This window comes from Aethalodelphis obliquidens, unplaced genomic scaffold (assembly GCF_003676395.1).
Source record: "Aethalodelphis obliquidens isolate GAN/ISIS:26980383/991018 unplaced genomic scaffold, ASM367639v1 scaffold8, whole genome shotgun sequence".
Lineage (NCBI taxonomy): Eukaryota > Metazoa > Chordata > Mammalia > Artiodactyla > Delphinidae > Aethalodelphis > Aethalodelphis obliquidens.
Window position 1 is genome coordinate 47036181 of NW_020837952.1, and position 23749 is coordinate 47059929.

Genomic DNA, 23749 nt, shown 5'->3' on the forward strand with positions numbered 1-23749 from the left:
TCTACATTTTTTTGCATCCATTTCTCCAATTGTTTGGTGATACGCTGGTGCTTCCATTCCGTCATGTTGGCAACAATCACACCAGGATTGAAAGAGCAAGTGCTGGGGCTGATGCCAAGGTCTTTTATCGTCTTCTTCCGGTAGTCCAGATAGCCCATATACGTGTTCTATAAAGGAAGAGGATATGTGTGCTTTTGACCAAGGAATCTTTTGCTTCTGGAAAATAACCACTTTCTTGAGACCATCATGTAGCACCTGGGCTTCCTCCTGTGTCATTGGCCACTTCCTGGAGTCCCTTCCCAGTTTTCTCTTGTTTCCCCAACCTCTAAAAACTGAGTGCCCCTAGTCTCATGTCCAGCATCTGCTCCTTTCTGCAGCATCAACTCCCTAGACAGCCTCATCTTGTCTCATGGCTCTAAATCTCTCCGCGTAGACAGCCCGGACCTCTCCTCTGGATTTCCAGGTCTACTACATCTGCCAGCTCTATCTGTCCTTGTGGGTGCTTAGTAAGGCAGCTCTCCTTACACCCCAAAACTGACCCCAATCCTATCCCAAACCTGCTTTCCTACAACCTGCCCTACTTCAGTGTCCGCTCCATCCTTCCAGTTAGACAGACACCTAAGGTCATTAGGTCATCCTAGACTCCTCACTCGCTTTTCATCCAGAGCTCAGCAAATCCTGTCAGTCCCATCTTCCAAAATATATTCAGAAGCCAACCACTTTTTTGCTTTTTGACCGCGCCACGTGGTTTGTGGGATCTTAGTTCCCCGACAAGGGATCAAACCTGGGCCCTCAACAGTGAGAGCATGGAGTCCTAACCACGGGACCACCAGGAAAGTCCCCAGAAGCCAAGCACTTCTTACTGTCTCTACTACCTTCCTGGTCCAAACCATAATTACCACTCACTGGATTTCTGCCAGCTCCTCCCAACCTGTGTCCTGCTTCCACCCTTTTCAATCCCACTCTGTCTCAGTGTTACTCATCTGCTCAAAGCCCCTCCAGTGGCTTCCCCTCTCATTCAGAGTAAAACCCAGACTCCCTAAAATTCCTGCCATGCCCTCCACCATCTACCCCACCCCCATTACCTGTCCAACTTCCATTATTCTCCCCCTTGACCCCTCTGCCACACTGACCTCCTTGTTCCTTTAATACACCAAACACATCCCTGCCTCAGGACCTTTGCATTTGCTGTTACCGCTTCTGAAATGTTTTTCCCCTAAATATCTATTAAGATAGTTGCCTCAGCTCTTTCAGGTGTAGGCTCAGTGACAACATCTCAGTGGAGCCTTCCCTGACCACCCAACTTAAAATCCAACCCCACCTCCACCCTGATCCTCTGTTCAATATTTTACTTGCTTGCTGACTGCCTCTTCCCACTAGAATGTAAGCTACTCAAAGGTGGAATTTCAGTTTTATCTGCTGTGTTACCAGCACCTAAAACAGTGTGAGACACATAGCAAGCACTCAACAGCTAGTTTTGAGTGAATGTAAAATGAGGAAGGACACACTATTTCATCCACCTCGTGGTATGCTCAAAGACAACATGGATGTAATGGAACTATTTAAGCACTTTTCTATGTGCAGGCACTGTTCTAAGAACTTCATGCATATTACCTCATTAGTTGCATACGACAGCTTTACATGTATTAACTAATTTAACTCTCCCAATAACCCTACCAGAGAAGTATTGATACTGTTATTACCTCTATTTAAGAAATGAGGGAGAAAACCACTGAGTAAGTAACTTGCCCAAGGTCACAAAGCTACTAAGTGATGGAGCCAAGATTTTGACAGGCAGTTCTGGCCCCAGGGCCTAGACCTTAAAGTGTGTCACAGCTTAAATGTCACACATGTAAAATTATTTCCTGGAACTTTTTTTGAAGAACAGCATTCGATTCGTAAGAGCATCTTGTATTGTAAAGCCATTATTTTGGTTTCGGTGTTACATCTGGGTTCGACTGTCTTCATTTCTACCAGGGTAAGGAGCTCTTTACCTTGGAACAAAATCAGTATTTTCCTCTACTGAAAGGAGGGGGCGGGGAATAACGGTCAAAACTCTGAAAACAGAACCAAAGGTTCAGTGAGTCTCTTTTACAGAAAACACCATCTCTGCCATAGAATGTGGTTGCGAGTGACTTAGATAACAACCATCGTTCCTGGAGCATTTAATGGACACTTTGACATCATGTTATTTCATCACAACTCACAAAAACACAACCAAATAGATGCTACTGTTGCCATGTTTCAGGTAAGGAAAGCGGGACTTGCAGGGGCGAGTAACTTGCCCCGGAGTCGCTGGGAGCAGAGCTGGGATGTGAATGGGAAGCCCGGGCCCCTGGCTGTTTGCCTCCCAGCAGTCCCCCAGTCTTCTCCAAGGTGAGGATGACACTCGTTCTGAAGTGCAGGGAGGAGAAGGGGCAAAGGGAGGATTCCCGAGACATGTGCCCACCTGCAGCCCCACAAGTCTGTGTATGTCCTGGGAGGAGGGCAAATCGCAGTCATCTGAGAAAGCTGCCGCATGGCCCAGGGCCAAGGTGGTGTCGTACAGCTCTTGGATGTCCCCTGGATTCACAAACACCACGAGTTACAATAGTATAGCACTCATTCTAGGGCTAGATAGAGCCTCGAGCTTCAACAATCCCTGACTTTGCTGTGGGGGAAAAGTATGTGATCCTTGGTTTCAAGTGGCTTGGCAATTGTCTTGATAAGAACAGGTCATATCAATTTAAAAAGCCACTTGATAATATGCTCAGATCAACACTGGTCAGGTTTCCTTATTTCTGTTGCTGTGTACGTACCACACCAATGCTCATCTTATTTGGCACGCGCGCGAGAGAGGTGACATTTAACACTAAAACTTAGCTCGCTTCTAAGAACGTTATCAGTGAGGTTTCATCCCCCTACATTTTAGGCGTGCAGAAAAAGGAAAGGCCACCTATTACAGACTTTTACAAGCTACTTATTACAGACCTTGACAATCAGAGAGTGGCTCTCAGAAAGTCAGCTGGATTGTCCCAGAAAGTATCAACCCGTTTTCAAAGTATTCCCTGATTAACAACACTATACTCCCCAATTTAATAAGCAATCAAAATCACTGAGCCGCTAGATATTTCAAAAATGAAGAGAGACGGTCATTCTACTTATCAGCTGCTCTGTTTCCGAGTGTTCTTGGCATCGGTGAGCATACCTTGTACGATTACATCATCATCCAAATAGATGACTTTCTCGTGTTGATGGATAAGCAGAGGGAGATAAAATCGAACAAAGTTCAGCTGTTAAAACAACAAAAGCAGTGATTGTGGGGAAAAGACAGAAGGCCCAGTGACTAATAGGTGTGCTGGGGGCGGTCAGCTTTGACCATGGCCTCTGCTCAGCTCCAGGTCTGGAGCAGAATAAAACAGAGGCTGCAAAGAGGTCTCACCTGAGCTTCCTGATGCCCAGTTTACCTGGGCCCTGGGACTGAAACCAGCGCTGGTCAGCAGTTCTTCTAGATCCAAACCCCCCACTGCTGAGACTGTCACCGCTTTCATCTCTGTGAACTGATGCAGCGGGAGTCACAGAGGCTGTCAATCTTTCTGGCCACAAACTGTCTGCTTTCCTCTACACTCAGTAATTTGACTACTGTCAACTAAAGCAGCCTTAAACACACATGCACACTTACGTGCGCACGCACACAGTGCACACATACGTACACACGTGTGCGTGAGCACACACATACGTGCACACATACACACACATGTGCGTGCGCATGTGGAGCTCATCTCACACGTCATCACATCACACACACAGGTTCACCCTCTTAGCTCCTTGAACCAGAAAAAAGCCAGAGAAGCATGGGCTGAGGATGGGGGGCTTAACGTTTTAATAGCTACAATACTGTACAATGCAAAGTCCCAACTCAGCTTGCACTCTTGATAATAAATATCTGGAATTGGGAAAAGATCTTATCATCAGAGGGCTTCGAATTTAGTTAATTTTCAAGGATGGATTTAAATAATAATCACATGTAGAAGGTGGCTGCATTTTCTGTACACCTGCCATCAAAAACACCACTCTTTATGCAGAAGAGGGTCCCTTTTGTAAGAGCTCTTGCAGTAAAACACCTTAAGATTCCCAATGCCAGGAAGCAAGTTGGTGTCTCCTGAAAGTATGTCAATACTCTGAAGTATATAATCCATCTTGCTACCATTTCTCCTCAGCTACTGGGATACTCTGAGCTAAGTGTAAGGTCCCGGCACGGTACACACAACTGCCTCTGAGCTGGGAATACTTTTTCTAGGCCTCATAACTCGGGCCCTCCCCTGCCCCACAGGCATATTTACACACGTAAATGCATCCTGCATCTTCTTACGCTTCGTTTCTTCTTTCATAGCTTCATTATGGTTTATGTAAACCATCTTACATCCTTTCTGCAGTAGGTGGCTTTTTAATTATAAATAAGCAGCGTGTGGTGGACACCTAAAACTGTTAGGTTTCTACAACATTCTGTGGGCATCCCAGTGGCTGGTGTTCACACCGAACAAGGTCTCACCGAGAACCATCCCCGACATGTGCGATCCCTACTCACAGGCTGGAGCAGTTCAGGCCTCGCGGAGTCTGGTCTGATCTTTCCTTTGAGGACCATAGGGTTGAATTCCACGATTTTAAAGTTTATTTCTCTCAGTTTAGAATGTTCGATCCATTTTCTAAAGGGATGACAAAAACAGAAAAGAACCTCGAGCACACACCTCCAAACTTTCCTCAATTTGCCTATTGCCTCAATCTCTTGCCTCCATAGAAAGTTAAAAATAAAATATGTGCAACCTTAGTAGAGTCTAGTCTATAAATCCTTCTGATTTTTTCCCCATCTGGTTTAGCTTTGAATGTTTTTTTTTTTCATTCACATAACTTTCTGCAAAGGAAATGAAGCAAAATAGTAATAACCAAATATCTCCCCAGATCCACATAATCTCCACAGAAAACTAGAACAAAAAGTTCCTTCTTTCTTATAAAGCAGCATCTGTGGTTGACGGTACTCTCCTTTTTATTTATTTATTTATTTTTTGCGGTACATGGGCCTCTCACTGTTGTGGCCTCTCCCGTTGCGCAGCACAGGCTCTGGACACGCAGGCTCAGTGGCCATGGCTCACAGGCCCAGCCGCTCTGTGGCATGTGGGATCTTCCCAGACCGGGGCACGAACCCGTGTCCCCTGCATCGGCAGGCGGACTCTCAACCACTGTGCCACCAGGGAAGCCCGATGGTGCTCTCTTTGCCATGGGTTAACAGCACTGTAAGGAAGTCTGGCCTTCTGAACCTGCTGCTTTGACTGAATCGTGTTTACTCTGCTGTTTTGACTCCAAGGATGATTTGAATTTACCTTTGCCTCTCAGTCTTCTGTCCTTGCTCCCCACTTTCTCTTCCTCCTCCTCTCCACCCTCTCCCCTTATGTGTTCTCAGTCTCACAAAACTTGAAATACCTTGAACTTCCCTTCATCTCTGCTCTCTCCACTTCCTCCATCCTCCTTAGAAATAGTCGCTGTTAACAGCTGGGGATCTTTCTGGGTCTTTTTCTTTACAGAAATACATATATGTACATGTACAAATTTACAGTTTGGGCGTTTTGATTTCATTGCTATAGATTGAATGTTGTGTCCCCCACAGATTGGTATGTTGAAACCTAATCCCCAGTGTGATGGTATTTGGAGGTGTGGATTGTAGGAGGCGATTAGGTCATGAGGATGAAGCCCTCATGAATGGGACTAGTGCCCCTTATAAAAGACGTTCATCCCAGTGAACTCCCTTACTCCTTCTGCCATGTGAGAACACAGCGAGAAGACAGTCTGCTAGGAAGCACGAAATGAGCCCTTCCCAGACATGGAAGCTGCTGGCACCTAGAACTTGGGCTTCCCAGCCTCCAGAACTTGAGAAGTAAATTTCTCTTGTTTTTAAGCCAAGCCATCCAGTCTGTGCATTCGGTTACAGCAGCTCAAACAGATTAAGACATTCATCAAGTGGGTCATACTATATGAGGTGTACTGCAACTTGTATTTTCCACTTAGTAATATGTCTTGGAGATATTCTATGCCTTCTTTCTTTGTTAACAGCTGGATCATATTCCATAGTTCATTTAAATATTCTTTCACTGACGGACATTTAAGCACTTCACAATTTTTTTGCCACTTCACATAATGCCGAAATTAACATTATCGTACATATACTTTGGTCATATGTACTAGAATTTCTGCAGCACAGATTCCCAGCTGTTGAAATGGAATGGTGAGTCAAACTATATATGCATATACCATTTTATTAGATATTGCCATATTGCCCTCCCAAGATTGCTTTACCAATTTATGAAGTGTACATTGTGTAAACAAGGAATAAGCATGTCCATTTTCCTGCACAGGACGGTGTTGTCCTATTTAGTTTTTACCATCCTGATGAGTGCAATGACACACCATTGTTTTCATTTGCGTTTTCCTATTAGTAACGTGGAATGCCTTTTCGTGTTTGCTGACCATTTATAGTGTTTTTTTCTGTGAATTGTCTGTATTCTGTGCTCATTTTTCTACTATATGCTCATCTTTTTGAATTTTTTTGGTAAGAATTCTTTATACATTTTGGATAGTAATCCATTGTCTATAATACATGTTGAAAATACCTTGCCTAATCTGTTGTGTGATCAGTTTCACTTAGTGTTTTTCACCAGTTAAAACTTTTTAAATATTAGCAGTCAAATCTGTCAGTTTTTCCCTTGGGCTCAAGGAGTCACTCTCCATACCCAAATGATACAATTATCCCACGTTTTAGGAAGACATTCAGAATTTTAGTTCCTGTTTATTTCTTTTAAATCCAACTCCAATTTATGTTTCAGTATGGTGTGTGATAGGAAAGAGACCACTCTGCAGTTTAAAAATTATAATTAGTGATGATTCTGAGCCATATTAAATTATTATATTAATAGTCTCTCAGGTTAAGACAGCAGAGAAAAGAGAAACTTTTAGAAAGAAAGACTCATATAAACTGCTTAAGGATTGGGTTTCCTTCATTCATTAGATAATTCACTTCTGCAGAATGATGCATGGCCCTACCGGATTAATGAGACTTTGCTCAAATTTCCTTAGCTAGGAACACGTTTGTCAGGCCATCAGGTAAACCTCAGGTCATCCCCTTATTAATTTAAAGGACATTTATCAAACCAAAGAAGGGAATCCATGTAAAGAAAGACAAGGACAATTAAAAGAAAGTAGAAAACTCCAAAGTCTATAGTACACAGATTACCGTATTCTGGACAGAGTGTTCCGGAGTCCCACTACATAGAACAAAATGTTGGCATCAGTGTTGCTGTAGATGCTGTTGATGGCAGCCATAGCCGCACCCATCCTCCCTGCTGCTGCACAAATCACCACCGGAATCTCATCTTCCATATCCTCAGGAGTCTCAGAGTCATCATCTGGAAACATCAAAATCAGAGTCTTGGAACATGAAGGAATTTCACAGTGTGGAAGTCTTGCTTTCCACACTCCAGGGGGAAGATAGGATGGTGGGGAAGAGATTGCCAATTATTCTCCAATATCCCAGTCTCTCCTTCTTCTCTTAGAAATACAACATTGGAACTTTAGCTGGCACATAGCCAACCACTAAGAATATTTTTCCAGACTCCCTTGCAGCTCTGTGTGATCAAGTGCTGACCAATGGGATGTTAGTGCCAGTATATGTGCAACGCCTGAGTTTGCCTTTAAAAGGAATATGCTTACCCTCCCCTTTTCTTTTCCCCCTTCCCATTGCCTGGAATGTTGATATGATGATAGGAGTTCAAGCAGCCATCTTGTACCATGAGATGGAAGCTGCCTCTTGAGGACACCAAAACTATAAGATAGAAAGGATCCTGATCTGGATGATTATGGAACTGACACATCAGACTTTCACTTGAGAGAGAAAATAAACTTCTATTTTGCTTAAGTCACTATTATTTTGGAGCTCTCTTAAAGAAGCCAATCAGATAGCCTAACACATACACACAGTTGAAAAATATGTGAATAACTGAAAAGCCTCATTTGATTCAACATTCTTCAACTCTTGTCTGAATTGGAATATTTACCTTGCCTACATTGCTATAAAATATATTGCTTTGTGATCTTGCTTTCTGTTATCCATGCTCTTGTTGAGAGAGTCAAAAGTTGATGGCAAAAAAAGGAGATAAATGAAAAAGTATGACTAATGCATAAGATGAATAATTGATTATTCTTCTGATCCTTGGCTATGATATAAAATACTAATGTCATAACATCATATTTCAGTACCACAACACAACTTTCAGGTATGAAGAATAATAATTATCAGTATGTAGAGTATTCACTATCAAACAGATATCTGAGTTTTACTTAAAGCTCTCTCTTTCTTTACAGATGTCTTTTTGCAAAATCTCTATTATTCAGACCCAGGGTAGTTTTAGCTGATATTTAATCCAACAAACGTGTATGAAACTAACCACCAGGTACTCTGCTTTGTATAATTTAAGAAATATTGAAAGGCCTCCCTCTTTATCTCCTATATCCCTTCCACCATCTTCCTCCACAAGTGAAATTTCCACCACTACAATAATTTTTCACAGTATATTTGCTGGCATGAGATAATGCTCATAATATAATGTTAAGGGTGGGGGGGAGAGAACACAAAATCCTTTCCAGTATTTGATCCCAATTTGACACATGCATATTTGCAAATGGATCTATGTCTATTTATAGAATTGAGTAATTTTAATTTCCTTATTTGTGCTTCTTGTACTTTCCAAATTCTCCAAAGTAATTACAGGTTGCTTTTATAAAGAGAAGAAAAAATTTCTTAAGGGACTGTTCCTTCTGAACTAAACTGTCATCTTGGGGAGGTCCCCTAATCATGTGGTATGTTGCCTAATCATATGGTACCTGCAGGCATCTAAGTGATTTGCCTAAATGAAAATTTGACTATGTTTCTTCATTGCTTAAAGTTCTCCCATGGTTTCTATAGGATAGAGCCACATTCTATTCCTGGCACACGTGGATCCAGTCCCTGTTCACTTCTCTAGCCTTGTCTACTTCTATTCCAGAGTTGCAAAAATACTAGCGGTTCCCTGAATACTGGCACCATGTTGTCCCTTATCTTAATGCCTTTTCACAGGCTGTTTCTGATACCTGGAATATTATTTTCATCCCCTCCTGCATGTCTAACTATTACATATTCATTCCAAATGCAGTATAGACATGGGAGCCCCCAGGAAGCCTTTAACAGCTCACTAACACAAATTAGTTCAGCCCTCACCCATGGTCACTCTGTCCTTGCTTGTGAGTGGATTTACCAGCTGCACTGCAATTTATTTGGTAGCATGTCTTTCCTTTCTCTCCTGTAACACTAGGAGCTCTGTGAAGGCTGGGACAGTATCTTGTTCACCTCTGTCTCCTCTGCAGCTAGCCCAGTGCTGGAACATGGTAGATTCTCAATACATTTTGGATGGTTGGCTGGCTGGCTGGCTGGGTGAATTCATTAGAAACCTCTATTTGAGAACTCACCACACTGCATGGGAAGAATCTATTCATGTGTATGCCTCCTATACTAGACTGTAAGCTCATTGTATTATCCCCACTGAGTCTGGCACCTAGCAAGCACTTAATGAACGTTTGCTGAAATCAACTAAACAGATATGGTGTATTGGCCTTAGAGAACAGGGCCCTAGAGGAATAATTCATGGGTGACTCTTAGGGGCAAAGAAAGAGGGAAGGGTTGAAAATCTGGGGCAGTACCTGGCTGTCAGGCTCAGATAGAGTCCTTTATCAGGCTATGGGCAGAATGAGGTTTGGAGGAACACGTCGCCTTGAAAGAAGAGCACCCCAAGGGAAGGTCAAACACTGAGTTTACAGCTCTGCTGCAGACACATCACACCACCATACTGCTTAAAAGCCTCTGCCAGTCAGAGAATCTGGGAGCTAACCTAAGCCAAAATGCTCTCTGCCTAGAAGTCTTTCCTGGACAGAATGATAGATGAAGGCACGTTGGAGGAAGGGTGGGAAGATTTTTCAACTGTAATTCTTCACCAATGCCCCATCCTAGCAGATCTTTGGGAATCAGCCATTGTACTACTTGGATCTGTTACACCAAATGCTGCCTGAGCCAGACCATTAAAAGGTTTGTTATGAGAAGCCATTTGGTGCCCATAAAAATCTCATATAATAATGGCATATGGACCAGAAATTTATTATATTGCTTTAGACCCTTCTCACAAGTAACTCTTATCAAACAATGTCCGTTTCTAGAAGAGGTGAAATGTCTGCACTCCCAGTGCCAAATCTCTGAATCCCATTTCAAATCAGAACTATTTTAGCCAAACATATAAACTTGCTGCACCCCAAATGGGCCAAGAGTGAATCACCAGCATGCTGACTGCAAGGAAACTGTCGGGAGATTCCATGGAGTGTCATTATCAGGAGATTCCATAGAATGCTACCATGTTTTTCTTCAGTACATGACTTCCCAGGGCCTCTGGACTTCACGTTATGACACTAGTTCTTTGAATTAATGTTTTAAAAATTGTGAAGATTAATATGGAATAGGTGAGGTACAGAGGATTTTTAGGGCACTGAAACTATTCTGTATTCTATAATGATAGATAAATGTCCTTATAAATTTCTCAAAACCCATAAAATATACAACACCAGGGGTGAACCCTAATGTAAACTATGGACACTGGTGGAAATTCCCTGGTGGCCCAATGGTTAGAACTCCCTGCTTCCACTGCAGGGGACATGGGTTTGATCTCTGGTCAGGGAACTAAGATCCTGCATGCTGCACAGCATGGCCAAAAAAAAAAATTTAACTATGGACACTAGTGAAAATGATGTGTTAACATAGGTCCACAGATTGTAACACATGTACCACTCTGGTACGGGATGTTAATAGTGGGGGAGGCTGTGTGTGTGTGTGTGTGTGTGTGTGTGTATGAGCGCGTGTGTGTGAGCGAGTGCATGTGTGCGCGCATGTGTGCGTGTGCACGTGTGTGTGTGTGTGTGTGTGTGTGTGTGTGTGGTGGAAAGGGGTATGGGGGAAATCTCTGCACCTTCTGCTCAGTTTTGCTGTGAAACTAAAACTGCTCTAAAAAATAAAGTCTATAAAATATTAACATGCACCTCTGGAAAATTCCAGTCAAACAGAAGAGTATCTAAATGGTGACTGTTTTCTGCAGACCTCGCAGCCCACATTCCAAAGGTTACCAGTGTGGTATGTGCCTCTCAAACCCTTCTTAATGTACACACAAAAGCACATATACTACATATTATATAAATATTACATGAAATTTGATGTATTATTTTAAAACCAAAATACCACCCTCCCCCCCGCAAAGGAGAATCATTTAAGAGTTCTTTGGACTTCATCTTCAAAAGTAGCCAAAAAATTCAAGTGACAGGGTATCCCAGAAAATCTTTTGCAGTTAGTGAAATTAGGGTGTAACTAAGAACATTCAGAATGCTACACACACAGTTTAGGTGATCTTGGTATAGTGGTGGGACAGCAGTGATTATAAAATGAAAGTAATTAACATGTGCATACTCTGCTGGGTGAGACTAAAGGGAAAGAGGTGTCCAGCCTAGAAAAACATTTCTCAGTGGATTTCCTATGAAGTCAGTGTGTCTTGGGTTTAACTTTGAAACAAATTTTAAAAGTTTTAAACTGAAAAAAAAAATGAAATCATACTTTTCATAGTCTTCTGTAACCTGCTTTTTCCACTTACATACCACAGACATCCATCTTTCCATGCCAACTATGTTCTTTTGAGTGGTATTTCATAACACTGATTCCCTCTCTTTTTTTAAATTTTAACACTGTGTGGGATAAAAATGTGCTATTGGATCCATTCATGTGGTGAAAACACTTTATCGTATATAAATATATAGCCAATTAGTCAGGATGTGCATTTCCTCACAGTTCTTTTAACAGCTATTATAAAAGCAACTCATTTCTTTCCATGGAGAAAGGAATTTGCAATGCGATCTGCCGACTGAATGTGTTGGTTTATGGGCAGGAAGTAAAACGTGAGGAGTAACAAGCTCAAAGTTCAGACCACATTTGGCCTTGTATGACCTTCTCTCTCTCTTTCTCTCTCTCTCTCTCTCTCTCTCTGTCTCTGTCTCTCTGTCTCTGTCTCTGTCTCTCTGTCTCTCTCTCTCTCTCTCTCTCTCTCTCGACCTTTCTCAAAGCAATTTATTGAGTCATTAGTTACATACTGCTATGGACTGAACTGCGTACCCCTAAAATTCATATGTTGAAGCTCTAACCCCTAGTACCTCAGAATGTGACTGTATTTGGAGATAGGGCCTTTAAAGAGGCAGTTAGGTTAAATGAGGCCCACCCTTAATTCCATATGGCTAGCGTCCTTATAAGAAGAGGAAAAGACACCAGGCCACGTGAGGACACAGAGAGAAGGCGTTCCTCTGCAGGACAAACCAGCCCTGCCGGCACCTTGATCTTGGACTTCCAGCCTCCAGAACTGTGAGAAAATTAATGTCTGTTGTTTAAGCTACCCAGTCTGTGGTATTTTGTTATGGCAGCCCAGGCAGACTAATACAGATTTCTTTAAATTTACCTACTGTAAGTACATAGTTCAATGATATTTAGTAAATTTATCCCATTTTAGAACATTCAGAATGTTCTAAAATCCATTTTAGAACAATTTTCATCACCAGAAAATTTCCCTTCAGCTGGGTTGCAGTCAAGCCACTCCCACTCCCAGCCCCAGGCAACCACTGACCTGCTTTTCTGTCTCCATAGATTTGCCTTTCCTAGAAGTTTCCTTTAAATGGAATCATATAACATGTGGTGTTTTGGGTCTAGCATCTTTCATTTAGTATGTGTGTGAGGTTTATTCATATTGTATCATGTATTAGTAGTTTGTTCCTTTTTACTGTTGGAAAGTACTCCATTGCATGGATATAACACATTTTATATATTCAGTACTTGATTCATGTGTGGATTGCTTCCAGTTTGGGGCTACTATCAATAATGCCCTATAAATATCTGATACATATCTATGTATGGAAATCATTCATGTTCCAGAGGCTCCTAATGTTCATCTAGACCTGATTATACATATGTTTAATTTTTTATGAATTTTAAAATAATTAATTAATTTTGGCTATGTTGGGTCTTTGTTGCTGCATGCGGGCTTTTCTCTGGTTGAGGCGAGCAGGGGCTACTCTTCCTTGAGGTGGCGGGCTTCTCTTGTTGCGGGGCACGGGCTCTAAGCATGCAGGCTCCGTAGCTGTGGCGCACAGGCTTAGTTGCTCCGCGGCATGTGGGATCTTCCTGGACCAGGGCTCGAACCCGTGTCCCCTGCATTGGCAGGTGGATTCTTAACCACTCGCCTCCAGGGAAGTCCTTATGAATTTTTTTATATTGAAAAAGTCAGCTTTGCGAGAGCAGGGACATTATTTTGTTCCTTGTAGAGTGTCCAGTGCCTAAGCCTCTGGCTTAAAAAAAAGTGTGAATATGAATGTATATAATGCACCAAAATATTAATTGTATTTGTCTTTGGCTGATACAGCTACACGTAATATTTTGTATTTTCCATAAATGAGTATATTCATTTTGCTGATATAAAACAGTAAACTAATGAAAAATAAAACACTACTGGTGCTACTTAATTTTTGTGTGTGTTGGCTTTGTATGTTTGGAGAAGTGAGGTTCCATCCCATGCAATTCACCCCTGAAGAGGGAAACTGGGCTCCCAGTGCAGCTGGAGGAGGACATATGGTCAATGCAGCGATTTTGCTCATAAGCGAAATTATTGAGAGACTCCAGAAGGGTGGATGCAGAGCAGGCCACTCAGAGTGAGGTCCGAAAACCAACAGCCTCAGCATCAACTGGGAGTTCATCAGAAATGCAAATTCTCAGCCCCACCCCCGAACTACTGATTCAAAACCTGGGGCCAGGACTGTGTTTGAACAAGCCCTCTGTGTGATTCTGATATGTGCTAAGTTTGAATAGCACTGATCATTCTACAACACAACTGAAAATTTGGCCTTGGGTTGATATTCTAAAAGCAGGTACTTGGAAGCTGACTGAATTGTTTCTCTCTGAACCCAGCTATTGGAAGGACTCAAACTGTGTTCTTAGGTATCTCATCTTGATGGACCACATGGCTGCCTGCCTGCTCCGTTCTTCTTCTTTTTTTTTTTTTTTTTTTTTTTTTTTTGCGGTACACAGTTCTCTCACTGTTGTGGCCTCTCCTGTTGCAGAGCACAGGCTCCGGACACGCAGGCTCAGCGGCCATGGCTCACGCGCCCAGCCGCTCCGCGGCATGTGGGATCCTTCCAGACCGGGGCACGAACCCGTGTCCCCCGCATTGCAGGTGGACTCTCAACCACTGCGCCACCAGGGAAGCCCCGTTCTTCTTTTTTTTTAATATATTTTTTCTTTGCAGTAAAATATGCAACATAAAATTTACCATCTTAACCATTTTCAAGTGTACAGTTCAGTGGTATTAAATACATTCACACTGTTGTACAATCATCACTGTCATCCATCCCCCTAACGCTTTTCATTTCGTAAAGCTGAAACTCTATACCCATTAAACAACAACTCCCCTTTCCCCTCCCCCCACCCAGCCCCCGGCAGTCATCACTATGCTTTCTGTCTCTATGAATTTGGCTACTCTAAGTACCTCACGTTGGTGGAATCACAGAGTATCTGACTTTTTGTGACTGGCTTAGGTCACTTTGCATACCTGTTTCGTTCCTGAGCACAGTCCCCCTATGAACTTTCTTATACAGAATCCCACAGATGGTCACAATCAAAAGGAACAGCAATACTTGGTTAACTGAAATAAAAACAGAAACATGTTCAAGTATAACCTATCAAACTGAAACTGTGGAATAAGTTTAGAATAGCCAGTGGGAACAGACGCTGTCCCTGACATACACAGGACTGGAGGCCTGGAACCTTTCTCTAAGCAGGTAGCACGTGGAGTCAAGAGTTAATCTGAGATACTGCCGATACTCAAGGCTACACAGATGTAGTTTAAGGACAGCCAGGGCTAAACCCAGGCAGTCTGACGGCAGAAGCTACAACCTTGATGGCTGCATGATGTTGCCTCTGGAGACACTTTCTGTGCAGGAATACTTTGTTTCAAATAATAGCCAACATTTATATGACACTTATGATGAGCCAGTGCTTATTATGAATACATGTTCTTAGTCATTATAACAGCTGCTTCTCAGTTCGTTCTACCACTGGTCAAGGATGATGTACATAAATCTCTTGCCCTGAGTAAGAGGTTAGAAGATCCCAATACCTCTTCCCAGTCTAAGCCTCCAGGGCCATCCTTTCCAAAACAGTGATGCTTGCCCTTAGGATCTACTGAGAACTAGAATGGTGTCGGACAGTGTTTTCCTAAGTGTGGAGCCATACACCACTGGTTGTACATGGGATGATTCAGGAGGCTTGTGTTCATAGCATTAAGTAACATTAAATCACAGTGAGAAATCAGTCCTAATTTCACATGCAGGCAGGTAACCAAAGCTACCCAGAATTGAATAACATCACTCTAACCATATATATTTGTACAATCACCTTCTTCTGAGACATAACTGTTACTCTACTTATAGTAAGGATATACACTTTCTATTACAAAATACACTTATAATTTTTTAAATGAGTCAATTTAAAGAAAATAGTAAGTCATGCACAGTACAGAAGGAACGCAGATGATGAAAAGTTGAGAAAGTGGTACACTGCCATATGCAGTACACAAATGCCTGCAGTTTGGTAAACATTGGTAGAAGGGGAAAGGGCTGGGATTTGAAGTCAGACTCAAATCTCATTTTACCACCTACTAGCTGTGTGGCCTTGGACATGTTACTTAACCTCTCTGAGCCTCAGTCTGCTCATCTGCTAAATGGGGATTGTAATAATAACCACTACCTTGCAGGGGTGTTTTGAGAGTTACCAAAGGCAATGTAGGCCCAATAAAGACTTTAAAATTGTTTCGTATTATTATTTACTATTTTTGTGTGTCAAGATGTTTATACTTATTGGCCTCATACTGATCTATTTTCTGGCCCCTAGGCCTTTGTCTTCACATTTGTAAAAGGAAGGAGTTGGACAATCTCCACGGATGCCTTCCAGAGCTATGTCCTAAGGCTCAATGGTTCTGCCTTGCTGACATCCATCCCTTCTCTGCCTTTCTGGGTTATCAGATTCAGCCAGAGACAACCAGATACTATACTCAGTTTAAAACAAAACTATACAGAAACAGAAGATAAGGGACAAAGTTCTATAGTTTATCGATACAACTGATTAACATTCGCTTCCCACAGCCACTTTGACGAAGCAGCCTAATGTCTACTACCATCTGACCCTTTTTTAGTATAAGTATGTCCCATGCAATATTGGGGATATACTTATACTAAAAAATTATTCATAGTTTATTAGAAATTCAAATCTAACTGTATATCTTGTCTTTTCATCTGCCACATTGGGCAACTCTATTCTGAGGGTAACTAACACAATTAAGTAATTATTTTTCCCCTAGATTCACAAACAACTGGATATAAAATCAGAGGCAAGTCCAGGTTTTGATGGGGTCTGAAGATTACATAATTTGAAGTGAATCTTTAAGAATAAGAATACGAAATTACAAACGCTAAATTAGGCAGAAACATGAATACTTATTTAAAATGAGAAAATAAATAATATTTGCAACTTTTACGGAAACATCTGACCTCTCTCATGAAAAATCCACCTCTGAACAAAACACTCAACAACTTTCTACGGAAATCATCCTCATATGATGATGCCAACAACTGTCTGTGGGAAAACTATCCATGAAAACCAAAGAAGATTAAAAAACAAAAAGAAAAAGAATAAGATTCAGCATCAAAACAGTCCTCCAAAATATCTATTTTTAATCATAATTTTTAAAAGTTTGTAATCTTACTTTTTCGTAACAAAGCCATGTGTGTTCATGTGGATAAAAACTGTGACCTGTGGATTAAAGAATAAAAATTATTTTTAAAAGACAATCAACCCAAAAGTCATAATACAATTATTAAGGACTATATCTCTGACCATTTGCTATGTGGAAAATTTTGCAATCATTCTTTTTTTTTTTTGTGGTACGCGCGCCTCTCACTGTTGTGGCCTCTCCCGTTGTAGAGCACAGGCTCCGGATGCGCAGGCCCAGAGGCCATGGCTCACAGGCCCAGCCGCTCTGCGGCATGTGGGATCTTCCCGGACCGGGTCACGAACCCGTGTCCCCTGCATCGGCAGGCGGACTCTCAACCACTGCACCACCAGGGAAGCCCTGCAGTCATTCTTAACTGTTCTGAATCTAGAATTTTTAACTAAATAGTTCTTGAATTCAGCGCTCACCTCTTCAAATTGATTTCTCTGGCTGTACAAAACGTACAAAGGACTCCCAAAGCGTAATCTTTTACCTTCTCCAAAAACTGCCCTGTCAGCCCTCTGGGTTAGCAGATCAGATGGCACTAACTGGAAGAAATGTCACATAAGACGTTTCCCTTGATGTAAAATATCCATCCTGTGCCTTTTTTTCCTGCTATCATAACTTCATTCCTTTGATAAGGAAGCTTCTACATCTTCAGTAATCCCTTGTGAAAACAGAACCATCCTGAGAGGGGCACATTTTATGCTCCATTCAATCATTCAGTAAATATTTATTGAGATCCTACTAAAAGCCCAGCACTGTGCTATGTACTGGGGATGCAGCAACGCACAGATCAGTCCCAGTCCCTATCATCATGGAGCTGCTTTCAGTAGAGAAAAGAGATATTAAAATGTAACAAGTAAAATAATTAATTATGGTAAGTGATATGAAGTAAAAAACAGAAGTGCTGGGATAAAGATGAATAGAGACCGGGAGGCATCTTGGTGAGAAATCAGGAAACACCTCACTGAGGAGATGACATTTGATCAGAAGAAAGGGCAGGAGCCAGTGGAGAGAATGCAGAAGAGCATCCCAGGCAAAGGGAACAGCAAGTGCAAAGGCCCTGGGGCTGATGATTCTAAGTACCGCAAGAGGTTCAATGAGGCTGGAACAGAGTGGAGTAAGGGAGAGACTGGCTAGAAGAGGCTGGAGACAAACTGTGGGGTCTGTAAAGGAATATGGATTTTATTTTATTTATTTTTTTGGCTGCGTTGCATCTTCGTTGCTGCACGCGGGCTTTCTCTATTTGCAGCGAGCGGGGACTACTCTTTGTGTGGTGTGCAGGCTTCTCATTGCGGTGGCTTCTCTTGTTGCGGAGCACAGGCTCTAGGTGTGCAGGCTTCAGTAGTTGTGGCTCGTGGGCTCAGTAGTTGTGGCTCACGGGCTCTAGAGCACGCAGGCTTCAGTAGTTGTGGCGCATAGCTCAGTAGTTGTGGCTTGCAGGCTCTAGAGCGCAGGCTCAGTAGTTGTGGCACACGGGCTTACCTGCTCGGCAGCATGTGGGATCTTCCCGGACCAGGGATCGAACCTGTGTCCCCTGCATTGGCAGGCGGATTCTTAACCACTGCGCCACCAGAGAAATCCCTGGATTTTCTTTTAAATGCATGTAACCCCCTCGATCAGCCTTTGTCTTCCTTAAAGCCCTAAAGCAATGTTTTTCAAACATTCCCACAGAAATTCTGATGATAAAGGAGAGCGGACACTCCAAAGTCATCCCAAGTGAGTTCAAAATATCTTACAAGTTTCTTGTTTTACCTTCAAGTTCATGTAAACTGTACATAAATATAGGGGAAAAAAATAGTCCCTTCATTGTCGGAAGAGCTCCTCTCAGGGAGAAAACTCTTCGTTATGTAATCAAGGTCTTCTATACACAGATGTGATGGATAGGGGTGAGATCAGGAGAAAGCTAACTGGGTCGAGTAAATGATGAGCTGGAATCCCCGGGTTTGGCAGCAGCCCAAGAAGAACAGCGTGTAAGGAGGAGAAAGATCACAGGACAGGAGCTGCCAGTCGCCCAAGAGAACTTCTTTCCCTGTGCAGATGGGCCCTAGGGACTTTCAAAGAACTGGAATTTCCAATATGCAGTCCACAGTCTCTGCCATGCTCTGCACCTTCTAATCCCCACCCTACCTCTACACTGCTTTCCCCTCTGGATCTAAAGACATGTTGCTGTGTTTAAGGGAAATCAAGGGAACGGGGCAATGTTCTTTATTTTGGACATGGAGGACAGGGGAGAGAAACAACTGAGCTAGAAAGTTCTGTGGGCACCGGACATGAGAATGGAAGTCATCAAGAATTGGTACAAAGTTTGGAGGGAATATTGGATGGAGGAAAGGTGAGTTAATTGTGAGTTAATTGCATTTGAATCTCCAAATCTATGGCGGATGGCAGGAATCTTAAACTTTTTTTGACATAAGTATCTTGGAAGTCTGGTGAATCCCACAGACCTCTTCCCAGAATAATGTTTTTAAAAGCTTAAAAGATATATTGTATTATAAAGAAAACCAATTACACACTTTTAAAGAAAATTATCAGAATATTGGGGGAAAAAAACAAATTTGTGATACCTATAGCATTAAACATGCTTCTTTATTAAATAACAAGGGCTATTAGCAGGTATAATACTTATTGTAGCTTTAAGTAGTAATGAGCTTTAAAAGATGTGAGATATTTGTAGCAGCTGTGATGTAACATGAAAGTACCTGATTTACACTGATGAGGAAGTCACAGGTACTACAGTTCCTTCTGTGGCTTGTTTCCTATATTCACAAACGAAGGAAATGCTCACATTTTCCCTCATCTAAGTGCATGAGAAAATGAAATGTACCATGGACACTCTGAGGGTCTGTGCATCCCAGGTTAAAGGTTACAGAATCCCTGGGGTAGGTTGATTCAACTGACATCTGGGTTAATATGTCATAGAAAAGTCATGTGTTTAATGTTTTACCATCTAGAAAAACTGCTGCTTTGGGAAGATTTGCCAGGTTTGTGCTGTGGCTTTTTGTAGTCTTAACCACTGGACACCAGGGAAGTCCCAGGAACAACTTCTTTTAACAGAAGAGGCAACTACTTCTTTAGAGAATAAAGAATTGGCCTTATGAGAACTATTTTTCTGCCAAGACATTTGAGACATGTTGACAAGGTAATTTCTTTATAGTGTCCTGGATTTCCACAAATTTCCTGTTGTGAACTTCCGTAATTAGAAAGAGTGCTTCACTCAGGGAGGCACAAATGGTGATGTATAACAAATATTCAGTAAACCTGTTTTTTTTAATAGACTTCCTGTGACACATGTAATTGATTAACTGCATATTAACAGGTCAGCTTCAAAATATGACTTGATTTTCTTTTTTTTGTTTGTGGCCGTGCAGCATGTGGGATCCTAGTTCCTTGACCAGGGATCAAACCTATGCTCCCTGCAGTGGAAGTGCAGAGTCTTAACCACTGGTCCACCAGGGAAGTTCCTTGACTTGTTGATTTTTAAATGTTTAAATTTTTACATATAGTAGAATTCACTTTTCTGGTTGTATTGTTCCATGAATTTTAACACATGCATAAATTCCTGTGATAATCACAACAAATGAGAAAAAGAACAATTCCAACACCTCCAAAAAATTCTCTTGTGCTGCCCTTCTGTAGGCAAACCCAACTTGACACCTAACTCCCGGCAACCACTGATGTATTCTCTGTGGCTATAGTTTTGTCATTTCTAGAATGTCACGTAAATGGATTCATACGGTATACAATCTTTAAAGACTCTTCTTTTGCTTAGCATGACGCATCTGGGATTGATACTTGCTGTTGCATGAATCAATAATTTGTTCCTTTTTATTACTGAATAGCGTTCCACTGCAAGAATGTATCACAGTTTATTTATCCATTAACCCATTGAAGGACATCTGAGTTCTTTCCAGTGTTTTTTGATTATGAATAAAGCATCTGTAAACACTTGTTTGGAGGTTTTTGCATGATTTTAAGTTTTACTTCTCTGTGGTAAAGACCTAGAAGTGGGGTTGCTGGGTCATTTGGTAGATGTGTGTTTATAAGAAATTTGCCCGTCTGTTTTCCGGAGTGGCCGTATCATTTTGCATTCCTACCAGCAATGAAAGAGAAGTCCAGTTGCTCAGCATTCTTGTCAGCACTTGGTATTTTATTTTAGCTGTTCTAATATGTGTATTTCGTGGTGGTTTTAATTTGCACTTCCCTAATAACTACTGATGTTGAGGATCTTTTTATGTGTTTATTTGCCATCTGTATATCGTTGTGATGGTTAATTTTATGTATCAACTTGAAGGGTCCATAATATTTGGTCAAATAGTATTCTGGGTGTTCCTGCGAGGATGTTTTTGGATGAGATTAATGTTAAAGCAGTAGTGTAAGGAACACAGATTGCCCTCTCTAATGTAGGTGGGCCTCACCCAACTAGCTGAAGTTCTAAACAGAACAAAAAAGCTGACCTTCCCCTGAGTAAGATAATGTCTCTGGTTTGACTGCCTTTGAAGTGGGACATTGACTTTTTCCTACCTTCAGACTCGAACTGAAACTCATGCTCTTCCTGGGTCTTGAGGCTGCCAGCCATCAGACTGGATCTACACCAGCAGTTTTCCTGGTTCTCAGACCTGCAGCCATCAGACTGGATCTACCCCAGCAGTTTTCCTGGTCCTCAGACCTGCAGACTCAGACTGGAGCTACACCTCTGGCTGTCTTTACTGTCCATCTTGCTGACTCAGCCTGCAGATCTTGTGTCTTGTTGGTTTCCATAATCACATGAGCCAATTCCTTATAATAAGTCTTCTTCTGCATACATATACATCTGATCGGTTCTGTTTCTCTGGAGAACGCTGACTAATGCAATGGGGAAGTGTCTGTTTAAGTCTTTTCCCAATGTTTTAATTGGATCATTGCTTTCTGATTTCTGAGTTTGGAGAGCTTTACATACTCTGGATACAGGTCTTTTGTTAGATGTGTGATTTGCAAATACTTTCCCCCAGTAGGTGGCTTGTCTTCATTCTTTTAACAGTGAAAAGTTAAAACTTTCCTTTGCACAGCAAAAGTTTTCAGTTTTGATGATGTCAAATTCATCAATTTTTTGCTTCTACAGATCATGCTTTCAGTGTCATATCTAAGAATTTTTGGCCTAACCCAAGGTCAGGATGAGTTTCTCTTATGTTTTCTTCTGAGAATTTTGTAGTTTAATATTTTGCATTTCAATTTGAGTTAATTTTTTATATGGCATGAGGTATAGGTTAAAGTTCATTTTTTAGCATGTAAATATCCAGTTGTTCTGGGATTGCTTGTTGAGAAGACTATCCTTTCCACTGAACTGATTTTTTTTTTAATATTTCATTCTAATTTTACAGTGTTCAAAGGGAGGCTTGAGATTTATCAAGGACTTTGAATCTAGAGGATGATGCGTGTCCCAAAGAAGGTTTCTGATTCTTTCCTACACTTTCTAGATTTGGATAGCAATCAGTGGCTAAAAAGTAAGTTATATCATCAAATACAGATTCAACGTTCTCAAAATAGCACCGGGCCTAAGGAGACAAGAAAGGGGCTGATACATCATGAAAAATTTCAACCAAACATTTCTCCAAATCCAAATCCTATCTTTTCACAATATTCTGGAGTATTTTATTCGTGCTCTGAAAATCCAAGAGAGCTAACAGACTCTCTGTTCTCAAAATATGCCTGTTATAACTCTGCTTCCTGGATGCCCCAGTTCACAATTTATCTATATGCTTATCATAATACCTTATATATTCATTAGAAGAAGCAGTGGGCATTCAGAGAAGCAGAGGATAGCAAGGAAAGTTTGATGAAAAAAAATGAAGTTTAACCATTAGAAAAGAATTTTAGATTATAAAATTCATCTTAGGAGATTGGTTCAAGATGGCGGAGTAGAAGGACGTGCACTCACTACCTCTTGCGAGAGCACCTGCATCACAACTCACTGCTGAACAATCATCGACAGGAAGACACTGGAACTCACCAAAAAAGATACCCCACATCAAGGGCCTTCCCTGGTGGCGCAGTGGTTGAGAATCTGCCTGCTAATGCAGGGGACGTGGGTTCGAGCCCTGGTCTGGGAAGATCCCACATGCTGGGGAGTAACTAGGCCCGAGAGCCACAACTACTGAGCCTGCGCATCTGGAGCCTGTGCTCTGCAACAACAGAGGCTGCAATAGTGAGAGGCCCGCATACCGCGATGAAGAGTGGCCCCCGCTTGCCACAACTAGAGAAAGCCCTCGCACAGAAACGAAGACACAACACAGACAAAAATAAATTAAAAAAAAAAAAAAGATACCCCACATCCAAAGACAAAGGAGAAGCCACAATGAGATGGCAGGAGGGGCTCAATCACAATAAAATCAAATCCCATAACTGCTGGGTGGGTGACTCACAAACTGGAGAACACTTACACCACAGAAGTGCACCCACTGGAGTGAAGGTTCTGAGCCCCACGTTAGGCTTCCCAACCTGGGGGTCCGGCAACAGGAGGAGGAATTCCTAGAGAATCAGACTTTGAAGGTAGTGGGATTTGACTGCAGGACTACTACAGGACTGGGGGAAACAGAGACTCCACTCTTGGAGGGCACACACAAAGTAGGACCCAGGAGAAGGAGCAGTGAGCCCATAGGAGACTGAACCAGACCTACCTGCTAGTGTTGGAGGGTCTCCTGCAGAGGTGGGGGTGGCTGCGCCTCACCGTGAGGACAAAGACACTGGCAGCAGAAGTTCTGGGAAGTACTCCTTGGCGTGAGCCCTCCCAGAGTCTGTCATTAGCCCCACCAAAGAGC

General features: G+C 42.0%; 1 protein-coding gene and 1 long non-coding RNA gene across 11 annotated transcripts in view; one reads left to right on the forward strand and one right to left on the reverse strand.

The window, feature by feature from the left end:
• Positions 1–23749, reverse strand: part of GLT8D2 (glycosyltransferase 8 domain containing 2) — a 57573-nt gene that overhangs the window by 6059 nt on the left and 27765 nt on the right. For 7 of the 8 annotated variants that reach the window (XM_027107385.1, XM_027107388.1, XM_027107387.1 and 4 more), the window contains 7 exons: positions 16944–16990; positions 14733–14825; positions 7262–7433; positions 4568–4685; positions 3188–3272; positions 2450–2562; positions 1–167 (listed from right to left, as the gene is read on the reverse strand). In XM_027107385.1, the coding sequence (XP_026963186.1) occupies positions 1–167; positions 2450–2562; positions 3188–3272; positions 4568–4685; positions 7262–7433; positions 14733–14825; positions 16944–16962 (767 nt within the window). In that variant the 5' untranslated portion in view covers positions 16963–16990. Of the gene's footprint in view, positions 168–2449; positions 2563–3187; positions 3273–4567; positions 4686–7261; positions 7434–7737; positions 7850–14732; positions 14826–16943; positions 16991–23749 lie in introns of those variants that run through there. The other variant, XM_027107392.1, reaches the window with a different exon arrangement.
• On the forward strand, positions 162–22841 carry LOC113620923 (uncharacterized). Of its 3 annotated transcripts, none has more exons than XR_003432976.1 (5): positions 162–2248; positions 12380–12499; positions 18627–18671; positions 19907–20094; positions 22313–22841. It is a non-coding gene; the product is annotated as an uncharacterized LOC113620923 (long non-coding RNA). The 3 variants fall into 3 exon arrangements; XR_003432977.1 differs by lacking the exon at positions 22313–22841 and adding an exon at positions 20324–20366; XR_003432975.1 differs by lacking the exon at positions 22313–22841 and having other exon boundaries at positions 19907–21589.